Raw genomic sequence first — 22,075 nt, forward strand, 5'->3', positions numbered from 1 at the left:
ACCTGGGGGCTACTGGGTGGTTGATGCATAGCCAGAAGGATCTGGGTTCAAATACCACATGACCCACATGACCCACGTCTACCTCAAGGCCCCCCCTCCCCCTCTACCAGATCATTAAGGATGTCCAAACAAGAAGCAGTGTCGCTTTGGGTGTACATTTTTGTTGACAGTAGATGACGAATAATTATTATTTTTTTTTGTCTAGGAAGTCCAAATGTATTTACTTTTTGTATTACAAAAATAAAAGGTTAAAAAATAGATTATAATAGTATACTGTCGACCTCTCAGGAAAGTAAAACACTCAAACCCCGCAGAGAAATATTGTAGAAGATAATACAATAGAAGCAATCAGGTCACACCGTCCGCAGTGCAGTGTGATGTGTAGCACTCTCATCACTGCACTCAGTCTATTTGCTTGATGGGGCTGTTGTTGTGAGTTATGTAATGGCATTAAAGGCCTAAGCCTCACAGCAATATGATTTTTACCAGAGGAAAATGGGTCTGCATGCAAAAAAAATATGAATGGGTGCTGCTTTTAAAAATGTCTTTTGCTTGTGCGAGATTGAAAACCGGGATCAGACCATGGATGTGTTTTTGTGAGTGTGTGTGTGTGTTTGTGTGGGCCTATAAATGTGTGTGTGTGTGTCTATAAAGTATTAACGTGTGTGTGTGTGTGTCTATAAATGTATCAATCTGTGTGTCTACTGTCTATATATATGTGGGTTTTGAGTGTATATTTGTGTGCGTGTGTGCGTCTGTGGGGGGCGGGGAGTCGCGTCTTACCGCTTGGACGTGACGATGGGAACCCTCCAGCTCTTGATCTGGCTCAGCTCCGTGTCGGACACCTCCATCTGCAGCGGCAGCCGTGGGATCCACACGTTGAGCTCCAGCTGAGCGCTCAGGAAGCTGTAGCTGAAGTTCACCAGCATCCCCACTTTCCCGCGCATCTCTTTACCGTTCACAAACACGTAGTCGCATCTGTCCGACACCTGGGGCGGGGGGGGGGGGGGATTGATGGAGCGACCACCAGTCAGCAAAAAACAACAACTCTGCTCCCGTTTGGATTCCTCCGAGACAACCCTAGACATTGCAACTCTGTAATTATTCCTGGAAATGTACTTCTCTATAAACAACCTTTATGAAACTCTAAATCAGGATACTGTCAACTCAAGCAATGTCAGTTATCTAACCTAGGACGGAAAACGAAGCAAAAATTCAGATACGTCACCGTTTTGTTAACAAATAGACCAGCAGTTGAGCCATAAATTCCTTTCACAGGGGTTTTGGTCTCCATGACTCACAAAGTAATATCCGTTGGTTGTAATAAACAGCCCAAGATAATCACAGACGTGGAGGTTTTTAAAAGAGGCTGCATCGCAGTATTATGTAAATGAAAATACCTCTGCGTTGCCATGCTAGACATCAATCCTTCACATACAAGTGCATTCATTACCATGTAATTCCAAAGGTAACCTTGGCAAGTTTTCAGCAGCTCTGATCCTGTGTTCTCACTGAGACCCAGAAAGACGCGAGTCATTCTACACACTCAGTACCGCCACGGACGGACCCCACCGCATCGCTGACAGGGCAGTGAGATTTCACTCCCTGGCCCCTTTGTGAGTGTGCCAGGCAATGTAGAGGAAAATAAATAGTGACTTTGACACAACCAAGGAGGCATGCAAATACCAAATAGATTGGCACTCTTATGCATGTGAGAGTGACCATGATAGGAGTATTTCTCACATGTAGGAAAAAGAGTGACCTCCCATTGTGGTCACTCTTTCAGTAGCTTGCTCCTATCATGGTCACTCTAACATGTAGGAGAAAGAGTGACGTCCTATGGTGGTCACTCTTTCAGTGTGGCTTTCAGTCACGTGGTGCAGCGGCCCTAATCCCTGTGTCATGCTCTGCTCTTCTCAGTGAATATTCATGGTTTCCTGGCCCATATGCAACATGAGGCAGCACTTATGCACCTTCTCTCTTTCTCTTTTTTTCATCTAATCTTCCGTTGATAGTGAGGTGGTCCAGACTGCTCTTGCCTGGGTTCAGAGAGGACTAAGTGAGCTGTTCCGTCTCTGAGACCTTCTGCTCAGCCCCGGCTGAGGTCTCCTAAAACCCTAAGTCAATAAGAGGCTCAGGAGGCTACAAGACAACGGGCTTGACAACGCTAGAATCAAATATCCTGGTTTATTGGGATCAGCGCCGACGGGGCCCAATGAGATGATTGCATCTCTCTCTGTCACCTGTTTTGTTCACTTCCTCCGACCTAGTAGGCCCCACTACCTCATAACTCACTCTGATTCAAGAAGATAGGCTCAATTGGCTTCCAGATAAATCCACTCCATCCATCAATAGGTGGTCTGATAGTCCTCAGTGGCTCTCACAGAGAGAGAAGATATCAGAATCAAGCTGTTAAGGAGATTAAGAGGTCTTTTGTGATTGAGGCGGATACTCAGCCCTGCAAACATACTAAGAGCTAAGCTTAGAACAATGCATCAAAAGGGACGCAAATGTAATGGTAATGGAGTACTGTGGCCCGTTTTCTGCCCCTGAGCATAATCCCTTGTCCTGCATTGTACATGTTTAACGTCCTATGTGCCTTTGAAACATCCCGCATGTTGGTATCTGTGTGTATCTCTTGCTATGAGACTATTTTTAATCCAACAGAACTGTAAATTACACGCATCACCAGAGACATCTGCTGTTTGTGTACTCGACTTGCATGCATTGTTGCTGGGCGATGACCACGTTTATAAGCATATGCAGCCATTACTAGGGGCTGTCTTTGTTTTTTAGTGTTGCTGCTTTGTTGTGATCATTATTCGAGTCACTCTTCTAACCTTGAGTTTACACATCCACACGCGTGACCTCAACATACCCTGGACTCAGGACTCTCCCTGCAACCTCCAATTCATCAGTAAACAAAAGCCTGCTTATTCCGAGCTGCCCCCGGGTCCGAAGGCTAGCAGGGCGAGGCAGAGACTCACAGGAGGAGATCCAGGTGCCCGGGCGCTGGGTGTGGAGGTCATACCTCGGGAGCTGCTCCTACCCCAGCCCCCTCATCACCAGCGGGGAGGCTGACAGAGGGGTTTGCGCCGGGGCCAGACACATCGCTTGCATTGCCACGCCGACAGAGAACATGAAGGAGGTGGGAGGGTGACTTTGGCACAACTTATTTGCTCTCTCCCTCCAAACTCTTTGGGCCCTCCACGTCAAGGATTGTCTGACTATGAGTCCAAATTGTCAGTTTAAGCATCGGTTGAGGGCAGATGCACAGGACATTATTTTATTTGTCCCCACTAAACCTAATTTAAGGACTAATTACTCATCAAGCACCATTGGACCATAGGTATATTTGCTCATACTCAGCTACTAGGAAGCACAACTGGTGGTAATACCTAGACGAGACTGGCCAGGGATTGGTGAAGGCTCAATCTGAGAAATGGCTTAGCTTTTAAATTAAGTGAGCTGTAAGACTTGACACCAGCATCCTGGGAAAAACTCCCTTTGTCCCGATTCCAATTGTACATTAAAGAAGGAAACACTGTGGACGGATGATGTGTGTGGATGATGGCCTGGCCTGGCCTGAGTCAGACTGATTGGACTCTCGGGCTCAGTGAGGCTACACACCTGTTGCACATTGATTGCTCAATGTGCAACCAGCTAAAAAAGCCTTCAACACACACACACACTCAGAGCGAGATCTCCTGCATGGCAACACAGAGCACCAGGCCAATTATCATTATTCCAAATAAATTACAATAAACCGTCTGCAACACCAACGCCCTGCGTCCTTTGTCTGGAGGAGCCCAGTAAAGGGCACCTCTGTGGAGGGTGGCGTGTAGCACGGACCTGGCTACAAAAGCTACAAATGACACTCAAAATACCATCAGAAGAGGGGAACCTAGAGGGCGTGGTTAATGATGCTGCGGGTGGGACGCAGGGGCGGAGCTCGTACCTTGAGGACGTCTTCATCGGTGGAGCTGCAGTCGGTGAAGTCGGACACGTCGGTGATGACTCCGTCCTCCTCCACCGCCACCGTCCTCACGGGCATCACCACCTTCTTGCCCGTCAGCATGGCCGTGTTCAGGATCTCCGTGTCCTGCGGGCCAGAAAGCCGACGCTTGAGGGGACGCTCATCAAGAGAACTGACGTTGAGTCTGTGATGCTGCTTATTGATATCGAGGTTCCAAAACCAGCTCTAATCCTAAAAGACAAGCATTGATCATAACAGCAGGATGAGCTGATTCTCCCTATCATTAACGAAGAGAACCAACATGAAGAAACACAATACTATACAGTTTCCCATTCGATATTCGACTGTATCAATGTAAACACACTGCATTAGCAGGACAAATCATTCCATGGAAGCAAATAGTCTTCACACTGTGGCATCCCGCCACGTGAACCTCGGCCTGGACGGGCCCAAGGGACCTTGAGGGACGGGATATGCCACCCCCACCCACCAGCCGGCGACGGAGAGCATCCCTTTCGCCTCCCCAATCAGGGTGATTGGTGGACACCTGGCCGGTGGCAGGGGAGCCATCTTAAAAGGAGGTCCAGGACAGCACAGCACGGCACAGGAGCAAGGAGGAAGTGTTTGTGTCTGGGAGAGGCTAGAGGCCCATGGAGGCCCTAGAGACCGCGTCTCCTTCATTGTATTTAAGTTGTACTCAATAAATGCCTTTAACGGCGTATCCGCACGCAAAAAGTGTCGTTCATCCGTGGAACCTGGCCCAACCGAGCACCGGGTTACCACAACACACATAAAAGCCCAGGAGGTGGAAGCATATTGCCGTCTTTGTGTGGAGATGGTTCAAAGAGAGTTCACAAGGCCATGTTTTAGTTCACCATGAGTAAAACAGGAGCTCAGGGCCCCGTTTCCCGAAAGCGTCGTTAGCCTAAGTGGATCGTGAAGTGCGTCGAAAGGGCATCGTAGAGTTTTCACCGCGTTTCCCGAAAGCATCGTGGGGAACGAACGTCTTGAAAACGCTCGTAGCTAACGAGTACTCCAGGGGTGCTCGTAGGTACTCGTAGGACGCTAAGAGCATCGTCAGCTATAGCCTCAGTGGCGACACCATCGGACATTCCGTCTATTGGATGCGTTTTATTAAAACGCATTGCGCCTTTATGTTCTTAGTTTGGTAATTAATAAAGATTATTAATTAATTTATTAATAAAGATGTTAAAATGGCCAAAATAAAACGGGACAGTCCAGAAAATGTTTGCGCAGGCAGGGCACCCAAAATGTGTGAGAGAAAGTGGGGGGATTTGTGCAGACTGACATAGGCTACTCATAAAACGTAGCATAAAATAATGTAAAAAAAATAAATAAATTAAAACAATTAAAAAAAATAAAAAATAAAGAAATAAAATAAATTATAAAAAACAAGTAAAGGAGCAGGCAAAAGGCTGGGATATGGTGGGGATTGGTCACGTTGACGGGAATGTTTAGTGACATGTGGGAGGGTGGAGGGGGTTAAAAAAAAGTCTCAATCACTCTTCGACGCGCATGAAAACCAGCCGCGTAATTATGAGGGAGGCCGTCCTCACACCGATCTTCCTCGTCGTCATCGTCCTCAGCGTCCTCCGGTTCAAGCAATGCCACCCCAGCCTTAGCTGCAATGTTGTGCAACATAGCCGTCACACATATCACGGCGCATGACTTGGCCGGCGAAAACTGGAGCCCTCCGCCTGACCTGTGAAGGCATCTAAGGCGCAACTTCCACCTCCCGATCTTGCGCTCAACGATGCACCGGGCCAGACGGTGGGCTTCGTTGTATTCCTCATCAATACATACCTTACCCTATTTCCGGAGGGGCTTTTATAGCCAATCAAATTATCAATCAAGGAAACCCTTATGCGGAATCAGATTAAGTCGGCTCTTTTTGCTGCGCAAAGCATGTTTCAGAAATCAGCCCATTAAGATAAATGTAGTTGTCACACAAGCTATTTTTAATTTTTGGTCATATGGAATTATTTCAGGGGGGGAAATGCCGTGAAACGCACAGTGCATTCAGGATTAGGACTGATATATGTCGGTTTAAGCCTAATCAATTGTGTTTTAATGTCTTTAGCATTCATATAATTGCACTCTATTTTTTTCGTAGGCTACTCTGCTGTTGTCCTTGATGGGGATATATTTTAACCCTTTTTAACACAATTTTCCTGCGACATTCCTGCGTCTCCCCCTCCTACGGAGCCCATTTCAGCACCGTGTCAGTAGACAGTTACAATCCTACGACGTCGTGAGTGCAGCGAATGCGCGTTCACGTTAAGAGGAGTTTCGGGAAACGCTCCAAAGAAATTATCGATGGATCGCAAGATCCATCGGGAGAATGATCGTACGAGCGAAGATCCATCGTTATCGGGAAACGGGGCCCAGGATGGATTCTGCTTATGCAGCGCTTTTAAGATGTTCAGATAAATAGAGCCGCGAATCATCCAATTAAATCCCTACTTCCATCCCGTGAGCCTCTTATCACCGCGGTCGTTTGAAATGCTGTGCAATTTCGCTTTCCTGTCACTTTGTTTTCCTTTAACATTTATTGTATGAGGCATCATCTTTTCCTAAGCTGTTTTGATGTGGAAAATATTGTTTATCTATTTTGAGACGTTTGTCAGATACTCTTGACCTTTTCCGTGAGGTACAGATCTGAAATATTGTGTATCATACATCTATTGCATATGTATGTATTTTGTTTACTCACTGCAGAACAAATTCTCTCCCTCTGGGATTAATAAAGTTGTTATTTTATCTCTCGCCTTGATCACATCAAATATAAACAGATTTATTTGATAAACACATTTGCTTTGGTCGTGCTGTCCTGTGGCATTTATCCATGTGAGACCACTGCGTGTGTGTGTGTGTGTGTGTGTGTGTGTGTGCGTGTGTTTGCACGCACGTGTGTGTGTGTGTGTGTGTGTGTGTGTGTGTGTGTGTGTGTGTGTGTGTGTTTAAGTGCATGTGTTTCTGCGCTCATGCATGTCTGTGTGCGTGTGCGAGCATGTGTGTGTGTGTGTGTGTGTGTGTGGGTGTGTGTGCGTCTTTGTGTCTGTGTGGCTGTGTGTCTGTGTGCGCGTGTCTGTGTTTGTGTGTGTGCGTGTGTATGGGCACTCCTGTGTGCATCGGAGTGTAGTGCAGGCCAGCCTGGGCTAATTCTAGGAGTAATCCGTCAAGTGAAATTGAATGAGTCGACTTGCCTCAAAAGTGAGCAAATCAACCAGATGGTGGCCGTGCTCCTCTCTTCTAAAGACATACATATAGAAATGACTGTTTGGTCTATACAGTCAGGCTTGTAATCCCCTTGCTGTAGACCCTCTGATGAGCAGCTTTAGCCCTGGCAGATATTGAACAGGCAAATCTATATATATTAAAAATAGAGTGATCCGTCAGTGCTAATGTCACTCTTGGCCAACCATCAAATGTTCTGATGTTGGCCTTCAGTCCTGAGGTCATCTTTTAATCCAACCACACTGTCATATACCCAAATCAAATCAGAGCAGGGTGTGTGCGTGTGCCTTTCCACATTACAGGAGGCTGTCCTGCCTCATCACGTTAATTCACCGCGACGCACGGCAAAAAGGTCTGCAACACGTCTCAGGCGGAGCCTAATTTACATGTGTGCTTCAATAGAAACACAACAAACCACACGTTACCTCTAATGCTTCACAGACCACCTCAATGTAACGCAACGCTACTCCATGAAATCCATGTTCAACTGTGTTAGCCCTGCACAGGTCACCACGTTCCGGCCTGGCCCCATGACGGATTCACAGGGCTCAGTGGAACATGGCTGCATGTAAGATGGCTGCTGCTGCTGCTGCAGCTGCTGCTGGCAGTGCTTGATGAAGAGATCCACAGGGCATCGGAGAGAAGCCAGGTTCAATACAACACAAACCCACAAGCCACAAGAGGGAACATGAATACGGGGTCCGTATTTAGTCAGTAATATGCTGGCATTTGGCTCAGGAGGTAGAGCGGTAACCGGGAGGTTTCTCGATCCCCGGGTTCCTCCTAGCTGATTGTCGATGTGTCCCTGAGCAAGGCACCTAACCTTAACAGCTCCCGACGAGCTGGCTGTCACCTTGCGTGGTTGACACCAACATCGGTGTGTGCATAAATGGGTGAGTGTTAAGCAATATTGTAAAGAGTTGCCACTGGTTAGGAAACGTCATATAAATGCAGTGTATTTACCATTTAATATCTAGATTACGGACATATTATATATCGGCTTTGTGTGGTAATGAACGATTGAGAGAAGCATGTGGTTTCGATAGGAGGTAAATAATAGAGAGTGTTGCACTGGGACCGAGCCACACTGAGGAAACGAAACTTCTTTTTAGGACACGTCGGCCAGCGAAATATTTGATTTAATATTACATAATGATCATGGGAAAGTACAGGCAGCAAAATTACCATGGATACATTCAGTGAGACAATGGGTGAACAAGATTCTTAAAGGGAAACGTTTGCATTGTGGGTAGGGAATACACAGGTAAGTGGGAGTGACCATAGTGGAGAATTTAGGATGGCGGGAGCGGCCAATTTAACTGCAATACTCTATGGGGAAGTGGACATGTGTGCATGTCTGCCAGCATGGCTGCAAGAAGGTTAAAGGAATCTACCTAACAAGGAAGTAGGTCGATTGGCCTGGCCTTAGTATCAGACATAGTGGCTCCAGTGGGAATGCAAATGTAAACTTTCTTAACCTCTCTCAGTTAGAGAGAGGAAGGGATGCATCTTAGGATACAGGGAGAATGTATACAGTTCCTTTTAATGTGAATAGTAATTATATAAACAAGGTTAATATAATTTTTATATGATTGTATACGATAGTTATGATTGATATTTCCACGACACACACATAACGCATCAGCTAGCTGCCAGTCAGCAGAACAAGGTGACCCTCACTGCCCGGTAAAGAAGGCATCTACTGAAATAACATGACAATCAAAACAGACCCATTCAGACTTCTGTTCACACACACACACGCTTACAAACTAGACACTCCAAAAAAATAAAATAAAATGCGTCACAACAAAGTGCACAACACTACTCCGATTGTACGTTGGCTCACCATGACAAGAGGAGCCAGCCCCACAAAGTCCCTCTGGGTGGTGTAGATCCTCATGGCTCCCTCCGTCTTGGCACCCTGGTCCTGGGACCTCTGGGGGAGCTCCAGCTTCCAGATGATCACCTGGCTGTCCAGTGGACTGCTGAGCTCCTCCACCTCAAAGTCCATCTGGAGCACCTCCAGGAGACTGCTGTCCAGCCTGCTTAAGGGGCACACGCACACACGTGAACAAACACACGATCACACACACACACACACACACACACACACACACACACACACACACACACACACACACACACACACACGCACACACACACACACAGACACAAAACACACAATCACACACACGCAAACACAGACACGCAAACACCATGATAGTTGGACTGCATTGAGGTAGTGTGATGCTGCGCTGTAGTTTTAATGTTGCAAGCCTTTCTCTCACACACACACACTCACACACACACACACAAATAAACGCACACACACACACACAAACACACACACACACACACACACACACACACACACACACACAAATATCACAGAAGCTCGTCTGAATTTTGGCTGCACTGTTGGACAAGCAAAACGCTAACCCTGATCAGCAAATCATTTTAGTTTGATTCAGTTATTTAATTATATTATTCAATTTATTTGTACATGCACAACACTATTATACATTATCTTGCTAACCAATCAGGGCATCTGTAAACAACAAACCAACCAAAAGTCGGACAAACAAACAATCAAACAGTGGTCAACAACTGTGCAGAAACACGACCTTGTTGACATATTTAGCGTTCCTTTCAAAATGCCGTTGTTGTCAAAGCTAATAGAGAACTGGGGGGGGGGGGTCTTTATCAAAGCACAGCCCCCCGATAGGCTGATTATTTCGCACCAGTGTCATTTAATTCTGTCTGACCGCGTTATGTTCGAGTGGAGATAATGACTTTGTTGGGCGTGACCAAGAAGGTGAGACTGGCTGTGAATACCAAATGAATGAGGACCAGGGCAGAGCGGTGTGATCATGTGTGAGAGGGCTGATTCATTAGGTGGGGCGATCTAGCCGGACTCATACACAATCCTGCCCTGTCCACCACGGCCAGGGCAGCACTCAGAGTTAGCCTTGATCTGTGAACTTCCTTTCATCAACACAAGCAGGTGCTTCGGTATGTGACCTCGCACCGGTTCTGAGTATGACCATCCAATGAGAGTGTGCGTACTGGAAAAACACTACTGTTGTTCTGTTGTGGCCAACAGTATCATTTCCCAAGCCTCATTTCCCGAGTAAAGACAAACTAATCTTAATCCAGCGATGGCTCATCCACGTATCTATCTGTTGTTTGAGGGGGTGTGTCCGCATCGGTTGAAATAAGAGATTGCGTCAGGTTATGAAAAAATCGCACACTAGTTTTGAGTGGGATAGGTTATGACATAGGTACTGTCACCGATTTCCAACTCCGTGGAATTAGTAGTTGGGTAGAGAAGGTCCGCAGCCATGCAGAATAATGATATCACTCCCCAGTCAGGATGACGCATCAATCTCTGAGATGAAACCCAATACCCTCTGAAATGTTGTGGCACACGTTTTTTTCTCTGTATGTTTTGAAAGTTGAACAGCATTCGGATAAAACAAACATGCTCATATCCAGATGATTGACAACGCCATAGCAGAATTTCTGAGACTGCATGCCGCCGGGAAACCAGAAAATGTGAGGGAATGAGTTACGTTGAATGTTAATCTGCTGTCGGATTCGTAAGACTATGCTCTCGTTAAAGTTTTACCAGGAGCTGGACTGCATGACATGTTAACCGATGTTTGAAAAAACATTCCTCATTGTCTCAAGATACATGGTAACATATGTGCTCCTTCTATTTACCCAAAGGAGCACTGTGTGGTTGTGTATGTTTATGTGTGTGTGTGTGTGTGTGTGTGTGTGTGTGTGTGTGTGTGTGTGTGTGTGTGTGTGTGTGTGTGTGTGTGTGTGTGTGTGTGGTGTGTGTGTGTGTGTGTGTGTGTGTGTGTGTGTGTGTGTGTGTGTGTGTCTATACATATGCGTGGGTGCGTATGTATATGCGTGCTTGTGTACTGTGTGTGTGTGTGCGCTATATTTTATGAGTGCCTTGGGTCCGTGTAGCAATAGGTCATGTACTGAGTATATTAAATCGACCAACCCATTTTTCACTACACGATTCTATATTTCAACACCAATAAATACCACTTTTAAGTTTCTGTCCAGTCACATTTTAGACAAAGTCCATTTAAATGTAATGTTTTCCTTGATAAGGATGTTTTTGCCATCTCAAGGAGCAGCAGTCTGTCTCAGGGGAGTGCTGGGGCAAGTCCTAGTCTGTAGCCCACTGTAAAGACTGTTTAGTAAACTGTATTGAGATTGAGTATGAAGTGAACTGTATTGAGTATTTAGTTAACTATCTTAATTATGCAGTTAACTATATTGAGTATTAAGTCAACTGTATTGAATTTGAAGTCAACTATATTGAGTATGAAGTAAACAATATTGAGTATGAAGACAGGAGAATAATATGGAAACTGTAGCCTAAATTGTAATGAGAATTGAGGTATTATGTAGAACTGTAAATATGAACGTCACTTACCTATACATCGTGTTTGTCTTCAGCTTCAATCTCAACAATGTGATAAACCGTGCTGTTCTCATTCCAGTGCAAGACGGAATTGAATAATTAGAGAATCGTTCCATATTGACAACGTAACGGTTCAACTGTCAAAACAAGACATGTTTGTTTCCCCTAAGCACGCCCTTATCCCTTAGAGCAGGCATTAACACAGATATTCACTTTAAGTCTGTATCTGTGAGATGATTGGGGGAGTTCCATCACCACCAAAGCCCTCTGTCGATTTCAGAAGACGAATTGACTGCAGGAACCTGTCTAAGCCGTGCTGAACCTTCTCATGAAGTGGCTCCTTTAAAGGCTCATGGTGGCGGAGGATAAAGCAGCTTCAATGTTTACAAGCACATCACGGTTGGTCCCCACAGACACAGAAGTGTAGAAAGGGAGTAGGAAATCTGCAAAGTGGAGTGAGGACCGAAGACTTGGCAGGGGCTCTGTGTGTCCCAACATTTTGAGAGGATTACCAAAGCCAACTCTGAATGGGAAAAATATGTTTAAGTTGAGATAAACAATGTCCTAATCCATGCGGGGTGGGGGGCTGGGGGCAGTGTTACCACTCAATGGGGACGCATGTTAATAATGTCGACACAGGAATGCCACTGAGTTAGACTCAGTTTGCTGTTGAGTGTCGTTGTGAGTGCAGAGACATCCACCATCAACAGAAATCCATTCCGCATTGAGAATGTGCCTAATGTTAACTCATAGATTCAGAAATGCATCCCTTAGGACCAAGTGGGTGTTCCCTTGAATCAATGCTGCAATTCACACATCAATGCCGCAATAAACTGTAATCATTTTGTGATTCGTCATCATTAATGACTTCAACCAGTTCCTCCATTCTCATCTAAACACAATATGAGTTAAGTGACATGGAAAGGACATTTATGTTACCCCTGAGTCTAAGTGGCCACCTGAGTCTGAATTAAAATACAAAATTACATTATTATTTATTGTTTTTAAGGCATTTCACAGGAACTGCTGCGAAGATATAAGATACAACGAATAAATACGAGAACACCTGAAAGCCTTTTCAACTTCCTAGATTGTAAAGTAGCCTTTGTCTATTCAAGTAGAGAGTGGTGTATGGAAGTAAATCTGGGAAGTATCTGGATTTTTGCCTCCCAATATAACTCTTAAACATTTTCAACAAATAATTGTCACCTTATTATTCAATGTTATAAAATTCAAAATGAAATTTTCAACGTTAAAAAATCAACTTAAATATTTTCAACGTCCCCAAATTCAACATGCCAAAGTCACCTGCAAAATTCAATGCATGAAATTTAGTGTTAAAATCCGGCGACCCAAGGAAGAGCAATCCATCCTAGATGCTAGATCGTCACTCGCTGGTTCTTTTTTTCTTGATACAAACGTTAATTCTAAACAGGATTTTACACAGTAGCCTATAATAGGAAATGCTCGAAGGTAAATCAACTTCATTAAACATTGACTGTAGCTTTTTATGGGGAGAGAAGCACGGTGGTGGACCTTACGAAACGCCCTATCCATTGTATCGGTCTGTAAAATGCTAATCAAATAAAATAAAATGGGGTTTATGTGTTTAAGCACATTTAATATCATCTGAGGGTCGGGAGTGATCTTATCTTTTATGTGTGTGTGTGTGTGGTGTGTGTGTGTGCGTGTGTGTGTGTGGTGTGTGTGTGTGTGTGTGTGTGTGTGTGCGTGCTGTGCGTGCGTGCGTGCGTGCGTGCGTGCGTGCGTGCGTGCGTGCGTGTGTGTGATTGCAGTGACTTGGCTAGATTGACATGCAGGGTAAGGGTAATTGTGGTGGGTTAAGGAGTCCAATTGATTAAGGCACCAATTTGGGGCGATCCAAGCTCCCTTTGCCTACATTTTTGTGTGATGCTGGGGCAATCTGAAGCCCGCTGCCCACAGTGGAAGCCTGGAAGGAGAGCGCAGAGCCGACAGTATTGTGCAACTCAAGCGGCAGCAGCTTGTAGCACCAGTGGCGCTTCTTCCCGAGCGTGCCTCGCCCGACAGCAAACTGCTTTTAATTTGTCATCCTCATATCTGTATCATGTCACTCGATGTGAAATAGTGTTGGCTCTGCACGCTCGTTGCGCTCTTGTTATGCCACAACAGAGGCATATCAACCTTTTTGCTCCAGCCACTTCACGTGCGCCCGGTGTCACAAAACGAATTCCCTCAATGAAAGTGTTAGATGACGATATAAACGTTAAGTTTTAAGAACGTCCATGTTTCCGCACGTGAACGACTTCATGCCTGTCTACTCTTCAAAGTCGTGCATGTTGCAGACAGCCTCCCTGGGGTCACACTTTTCGGTGGGTCGCAGAATTCTGTTTAGGGCCCCGTTTACACGAGGACGCTTGCGGGTAAAAACGACAAAATATTTTATCGGAAGAACCTTTTGTTTAGACGGTGACGCCGTTTTTGGGGCATGAAAAACGCATAAATCTGAAACCACCCTCCAGAGTGGAAAAGTTGAATACGCTCCGCCGTAGCGTTTCCGTCTCCACTGCCAAGACGCAAAACACTGCTCAGAAACTGTTCACGTCGCGTACGCGTTTACGTCACATACATGTGCCAGTACAAGGAAATAAACAAACATGTCAGATTATTTCCATGCATCGGACCTTCAAGCTGCTCTGGTAGCTCTAACAAGCGTACAGGAGTATTTCCACGAAATGTACAGGATATGTACAGATAGTATTACTGAACAGAGAAGGATCTTTTGGTTTTTGCGGCACGGATAAGAGAAGAAGGAAGATTCTACGCATGCGCTCAGACATGGCGGTGTTGTGTGATAGTGTATCACAGCACCACCTAGCCGCCTGGCATGCATACCCAATTGAATTCCACACACTTTTGCGTCACCGTATGCACGCAGATTTCCTCCCGAATACGCTCGTCTAAACGCGGAATAAAAAGTGAAGACGCGACGCCACTTTTGCGTCTTCTGTTCATCGTGTAAACGTAGCCTAACACAATCTCCTTGCTCGTACACAATCTAGTATCTAGGATTGATTGCTCTTCCTTGGGTCCCTCAATGTTAACGCTGAATTTCACACATTGAATTTTGGAGCTGACTTTGGCCTGTTGAATTTGGGCATGGTGAAAATATTTTAGTAGAATTTTTTGAAAAAATAAAGCTGAAAATTATTTGTTCTGAATTTTAAGAGTTAAATCAAAAATCCACAGACGTTATTTCAATGCATAAATATTCTGTGCAAAGAATTCAATGGCTTTTTATTTTCAAAATCCGAAGCCACAGATTTACTTCCATAGTGTTGCATCACCAACAATCAGCATTAGCAGTACTTGTCTTTGGAGTAAGCCCATTATCAGGGCTGAATCTCAATGTTTTGTGCTCTGAGTGTAAGTTACATAACTGAGTGATATTCATTTGCAATCAGAAATCCCTAATTTTGTTCCTGTTACTTACTTTGTATTCATGTTTGTCTGAAATCGGACAAAAACCTTACTGTAAAATAACTGATCTCAGTCTATTTCACAAAATAAGTTATAATATGAAACCATACTAACGCGTTGAATATATATGCTAACGGTAGAGAAGTCATACTGATGTCATGAGTCTGAACATTACCTTTTCCCGGGTATGGGAGCTGTCCTCTGACACACCACGTTGATGGTCCCATCCGTCCCCGTATCCAGCGTCATGTCCCACAGCAGGGTGTTGGTGGGAGTCGCTGTGCGAAAGGTTACCCCTTTCTTTACAGTGGCTCTGGGAAAGGTAAAAGAAGATGGGAGAGAAAGGTCAAAGACAAGGTAGACGAGAATTATTCTACCGTAACTCCGGAGAGAGCTTCAGAACATACTGACAATCATTAGTTTGGCACATCGGCTATTCAATATTACGGATATATTCTGTTGTGTTATACAACAGAGTTGATATACGAATTCCAGTGAATTGGTGTGTATTAATCCGTTCGTCTATTTATCCATTGCACTTATATACTCTCTTCTTCTTAAAGATGTCCCATTTGTTGCCAAAAGCATCACAGATTTACTTTGAAGCAGGGCTACATCAATCACGTTCTTTCGAACAAGACTACTTTTTGACTTCAAGACTACAAACACTTTTCTTCACCCGGACTCCACCACTGAAGCATAACAACAGAAGGTTGTCTGCTTGGATCTCGGTCGCCCCTTCTACATGCTATACACACACAGTGACAGGGCGTAACTTTGAAACCTTGCCCATAAACACTGTGGCTGTAAAACCGCGTAGAGCGCGTTACGATTCTCTCAGGAAAGAGTAATCAACCTCATAGGCGTCTCATCAATCTGCCTCTGAGTGCATCTTCAGCTTGGCAAGGAGTAGCGGTTGGCCAGGACTCTCAAAGTCAGCCGTGAATCCCTGTGCGCGCCATCAGTCAGACTAAAGAGCAACAATTAGAGAGAGAAGAACGATGCGTTCAAACACATTAACATCTAATTGAAGTATAAACACGTGTTCGTGTCTGTCTATCGGTGTGTCCCTGTGTGTGTGTGTTTATACGTCTGTGTGTGTGTGTGTGTGTGTGTGTGTGTGTGTGTGTGTGTGTGTGTGTGTGTGTGTGTGTGTGTGTGTGTGTGTGTGTGTGTGTGTGTGTGTGTGTGTGTGTGTGTGTGTGTTGGTGTGTGTGTGTGTGTGTGTGTGTGTGTGTGTGTGTGTGTGTGTGTGTGTGTGTGTGTGTGTGTGTGTGTGTGTGTGTGTGTGCGCGTGCCCATGTGTGTGTGTTTTCCTGCATTCTCGGTGTGTGGACCATTGATTAAAGGAAAGATAGAGCATAGAGAGAGCACATTCAGCGAGGAGCATTCAGCAAACCGGAGTCTGTCTTTCTTTCTTTCTTTCTTTCTTTCTTTCTTTCTTTCTTTCTTTCTTTCTTTTTTTTTTTCACTCCATTAGTCCCTCTTTGTTTATTTATTTAATTACGTTGAAAACTCCTTTCCTTATTGTGAACGCTTCACATCGTCAATATGCCAGTGTATGCACACATCAACATCCTGTAATGCTGCTCGTGCTCATCACCACAGCATTTATTACCGTATTTTTACTTGCTAGATTAAAAAAGTCTAAGCAATTGGTTTTTTTAGCTGCCACATGGTCAAATCTATCTGCCATGGTGCAGGCGTTCCTTGGATCCTGGTGGGCAGGCTTTAGAGTGTAGCATGTTTGACACTTGATTCGGGGCTTGAAGTGCAACAGGAGAGAGACATTTTTTTTTTTTTTGCGTCTCCTATAAAGGTCTTCTAGTAAGTAAGTAAGTAAAATGTATTTATAAGGCACATTTAAAAACAGTTTTCACTGGCCAAAGTGCCGTACATGGTGCAAAGAGGCATATAAAGGAACACATACCACATACATAGACATAGATAAAAACATATCAAATAACGAGATATCACAAAAGGGGAGGAAAGGCCAGGGCGAAAAGGTGTGTTTTAAGCCTAGATTTAAAAATGGTGATGGAAGGAGCGTTTCTGACTGCAGGCGGCAGCTCGTTCCAAAGGCGGGGGGCAGCCACAGCAAAAGCCCTGTCACCCCTCTGTTTTAGCCTAGTGCGTGGAACGTGTAAGAGACCCAAGCTACCTGATCTTAGGGACCTGGGTGCTGAGTGGTGGTGGATGAGCTCTGTGATGTACGGCGGGGCCAGGCCATTTAGGGCTTTAAAAACCATAAGTACGGTTTTAAAATGAATTCTGTGCTGGATGGGCAACCAGTGAAGGGATGCTAGGATGGGGGTTATATGATCCCGCTTTCTGGATCCAGTCAGCAGCCTTGCTGCGGAGCTCTGGACCAACTGAAGGCGAGAGAGGAGTGATTGAGGGAGTCCTAGGTAAAGGGAGTTGCAGTAATCCAGCCGTGATGTGATGAAGGCGTGTATTACTATTTCCAGATTGTGAAGTGATAAATGGAGTTTCATCTTGGCAATGACTCTGAGCTGGTAAAAACTGCTCTTGACCACAGCAGCAATTTGCTTGTCAAAGCAGAAATTAGAATCAAAGATGACACCCAGGTTTCTGGAGTGGGATTTGACGTAGGGGGAGAGAATACCTAAGTCGGCCGTGCGAGGGGTTTTGGATTTGGAAGGGCCAAAAATAATGACTTCCGTTTTGTCATTATTAATTTGGAGGAAGTTACTACCCAGCCAAACTTTTACCTCCTCAAGGCAGTCAAGGAGGGTCTGGAGCGAGTCTGCAGATTTGAGAGGGAGATATAATTGCGAGTCATCAGCATAAAAGTGAAATGCAATGTTATGCTTCCTGATTATATTCCCTAGAGGGAGCATGTATAGGCAGAAGAGGACAGGGCCTAAAATGGACCCCTGGGGAACCCCACAGGACACAGGGGCAGAGGGTGAGGAGAACTGTCCGATAGACACTGTGAAAGATCTATTGGTGAGATAGGAGGAGAACCATTGAAGAGCTGTGCTTCTAATACCAACCCACTGCTCCAGGCGCGACATGAGGGTGTTGTGGTCGACAGTGTCGAAGGCGGCACTGAGGTCTAGTAAGATCAAAATGGCATTTTCTCCAGAGTCTAGAGTGAGGAGCAGGTCATTTGTTACTTTCAATAAGGCTGTCTCAGTGCTGTGACGTGATCTAAAACCTGATTGGAAGGGTTCTAAAATCTCGGCATGGTTTAAAAAGGGCAATAGTTGTGATAAAACCACCTTTTCCAGGATTTTTGAAATAAAAGGTAATTTAGAGATTGGACGGTAGTTTCTTGGACATTTTGCATCCAGGTTATGTTTTTTAAGCAGTGGCTGGACAACCGCCTGCTTAAAACTTACAGGAACAAAACCCCTGGTCAGGCAAGAGTTGAGGATGACCTGAATACTTGGGCCGATTGAGTCAAAGACGTCTTTTATTATTTTGGAGGGGACAGCATCGTTAGGAGAAGTTGAGGGCTTCATGACCCTAACAATGTCCCTTAGTTCCTCTAGTGACACTGGTAGGAAATTGTCAAAAAGAGCTGAAGGCCTAACGCCTAAGTGATGCAGGGAAGTGACTGGTGATGAGGGGGTGAAAGACTGCCTAATGTGATTGATTTTGTCAATAAAACATTTCATAAATGTCGTGCAGATGTCAGTGGATGGCTCGACTTGTGAGGGGGCTTGTGGATTGATGATTGAGTTTAAAGTGCTAAAAAGGATTTTGGGACGATGGACGTGTTCACTGATAATATTGGAAAAGTGTATAACTCTGGCTGCTTTAGCTGCTGTTTGGAATGTTGCTAGAGAGTTCTTGAAAATTTGGAAAGAAACAGTGAGGTGATCTTTCTTCCACTTTCGCTCAGCTGTCCGACAGGCTCGCCTGAGAGAGCGGGTAGTGTCATCCAGCCAAGGTTGTGATATGAGTTTGGGGCGTTTGATCTTAAAGGGGGCAATGGAATCTAAGATTGCTGAGCATGAGGAGTTGAAAATACTCAGTAGTTCATCTGCACAAGGGGGGGGATCAGTAGTAGTTAAAATGGAAGTAGCAACATCACTAGCTAGAAAGCTATCTGCAAACTGTTCGGCAGTGAGAGGGCCTATGTAGCGTGCATAGCGATCAGGGGATTTGGCTGTGCAATGAGGATCAGAAATGTTAACATTGAATACAATAGGTTTGTGATCGGATAAGTAAGCATCCTCAACATTAACATTATCAATGGACAGGCCATGGGATAAAATTAAGTCTAGGGTGTGCCCGAGTACATGAGTGGACTGATTAATATGTTGCATAAAGCCAAGAGAATCCAACAGATGACAGAATTCCTTAACCATAGGTTTATCTGGGCAGCAGACGTGGATATTAAAATCACCCAAAACCAACAGTCGATCATGCAAAGTTATATAATGCGACAGAAAGTCAGAAAATTCTGAAATGAAGTCCTTGTTTGGTTTCGGGGGCCTGTAGACCAGAGCGCACACTAACGGAGTTGAAGTAGATTCCACCATTACGCATTGAATTTCAAAGGTGGAATAAGACCCCACAGAAAGTAGCCGTAATTTGAATGTATCCCTGAAAACCAAAGCAACACCACCACCCCTCCCAGAAGACCTAGGCGTGCTAAGGAAGGAGCAGTTAGTTGGACAAAGTTCTCCAAAGACGGATGTTTCACCCGCACCTAACCAAGTCTCCGTTAAGAACAGTAAATCCAGGCATCGTTGAGTGAAAAAGTCATTTAAAAGGAACGTCTTATTCGACACCGACCTGGTGTTGAGTAGCGCCACTTTTGCCGCCAGTGAGATAGAAGATTTTGTACAGCGTACGAACTCCAGATGGCGAAGGTTATCCCCATTAGCTCCACCGCCAGGGCCAGTCGGTTTTCGGGGATCAATGCCCCCACTTCTACGTTGTCTGTTCTATTTATGATGCGAGTTCTGTGTGATTCCAGGGAAGGATGGGGTTGGGTAGGGTTGGTATGCTTAAACCCTGCCTGTGTGCATTCGCAGGAGACACATACACGGGGAAGGGAGAGAGTGGCATTTCAGTGGGGTTCAGTGTCTTTTAGAAGTCCCTTTGAAATGAATTTGTAGAATACATGTATTTATTTCTGCTTTGTTTTCATGTTTCTGCGGGTTTTAAACACCGGGAACGTGGCCGATGTTGATGTTGATGGTGTTTTTGGGTTGCAATAGCAAACATCAGGGTACTACAGAGAACCAGCCACACACAAACACACACACACACACACACACACACGCACACACACACACACACACACACACACACACACACACACACACACACACACACACAAATAAAGTAACTCACATATGCCCAGACCCACTCACTGACACACACACACACACAAACACTGAGCCAGAGTACATGAAGAGGAGCCGTGCGCAGTGGGGGCGGCATCTTTGATCTGAGGGATGAAGCTATGTGAGTAGGGATAAAAGATGGAGCCATGGGCGACTCAGACGCCGCAGAAGCAACATCTGATAGGTCAGCACTCGAAATAAGGCAGTAATACAGTAATAACCTGCTACATGAATACAGTTACTGCAGTTTTTAAAATACAGTCATTGGATTCATTGTTTAGCCCAAACACAGCAACTATAACATCGATATAGATATATATTTATATATGTTTTCAGCCTTCAACAAGTGAAAATTATAATTATTTCTATATTCCATATGTAAATAAATAAAAGTTTCTATCCGAAATCCCAGATATTATAACATCATAAGATCAATAACACATTGAATTATCACCCAGTTGTTCCAAGTGGATCTTCTTGCCTGCTCATATCCTCCCATGGACTGAAAATCTAAAGGACTCAACCATTGATTATAATTTTTTTGAACAATTTCAGGTTTCATGCATTTCAACTTTTACATTCCATCTGTGTCTCTAACTGCAGAGATTACAGAAGGACTGCAGGATTGGAATTATCAGAAAATTGGACTTTAATCCTGTGCAGCCATGGATGTAAGGGTGGTGACATGTCATGTATCTTGAACTGCGGGCCAATCCCCCGGGCGCTAAGCTAGTAATGGCTGCAGAACGACTTGGCCTGCATTGAGAAAACACCACAAAGTGCACACAGAGATCAGCGTGGCCAGCCTGTAGTTCAGATCCCCCGGATAATCTCCAAGTTTACAAGCACCTTTCCCCCCCGAAGAAGAAGAAGAAGAAGAAGAAGAAGAAGAAGAAGAAGAAGAAGAAGAAGAAGAAGAAGAAGAAGAAGAAGAAGAAGAAGAAGAAGAAGAAGAAGAAGAAGAAGAAGAAGAAGAAGAAGAAAGCCCGCCCTGAAGGCACTGTTCCAAGAAACAAAGGATTTACTTTCCCTGTTCGGCTTCTAAACTGTGGATGGAGAGAAGCAGAGACCATGTCTGCGGTTAGGAGGCACGGGGGAGGCTGGGCCAGGGAGCCTGCTACTTGAGCTCCAACAGGCCAGGGAAGACGGATGCCCAGGGAGACTGAAGCTGACAGAGTGTGAGAGAACCAGCTCTTGGCTGCCGAGCGCGCCATCCATCTCACCTCCGAGCAGGTGAGGCATGAGTGGCAGCAGGGTTTTTCATATTTTACATACTCCTTAACATACTCCCCTCAGTCCCTGGCGAGCACACGCTCAGCAGGAGAACACTCGCGAGACATGCCAAAAGACTATCACACGCACATACATGCATGTGCGCACACACCAACACTGACGTGATGTCGCAGGTGCATGTGTTATGTAAAGACACACACAAATGCATTGACCTCTGGCATCCTTCCATGCAGACATAAACTCCCTTTGCAAACTAGGACACGAGCCCACACATGGCCTCTCCACCTCTGTCACACACGATCAACCCAGCCCCTTGGCCCATGTCTTATGCAAGTCGTGCTGTTTGCTCTTTCTCTCCAAGTGTCTTCTGTAGTC

The 22,075-nt window shown here is 45.1% G+C and overlaps 1 protein-coding gene across 1 annotated transcript in view; it reads right to left on the minus strand.

Annotated features, from left to right (window-relative positions):
• LOC130384438 (transmembrane protein 132C-like) overlaps nucleotides 1-22,075 on the minus strand; it is a 35,241-nt gene that overhangs the window by 3,608 nt on the left and 9,558 nt on the right. Inside the window, exons 3-6 of the mRNA XM_056592623.1 lie at nucleotides 15,316-15,453; nucleotides 9,081-9,276; nucleotides 3,959-4,102; nucleotides 784-989 (exon numbers count right to left, since the gene is read on the minus strand). Coding sequence (XP_056448598.1) covers nucleotides 784-989; nucleotides 3,959-4,102; nucleotides 9,081-9,276; nucleotides 15,316-15,453 — 684 coding nt within the window. The remainder of the gene's footprint in view (nucleotides 1-783; nucleotides 990-3,958; nucleotides 4,103-9,080; nucleotides 9,277-15,315; nucleotides 15,454-22,075) is intronic.

Source organism: Gadus chalcogrammus, chromosome 6 (assembly GCF_026213295.1).
Source record: "Gadus chalcogrammus isolate NIFS_2021 chromosome 6, NIFS_Gcha_1.0, whole genome shotgun sequence".
NCBI classification, from domain to species: Eukaryota; Metazoa; Chordata; class Actinopteri; order Gadiformes; family Gadidae; genus Gadus; species Gadus chalcogrammus.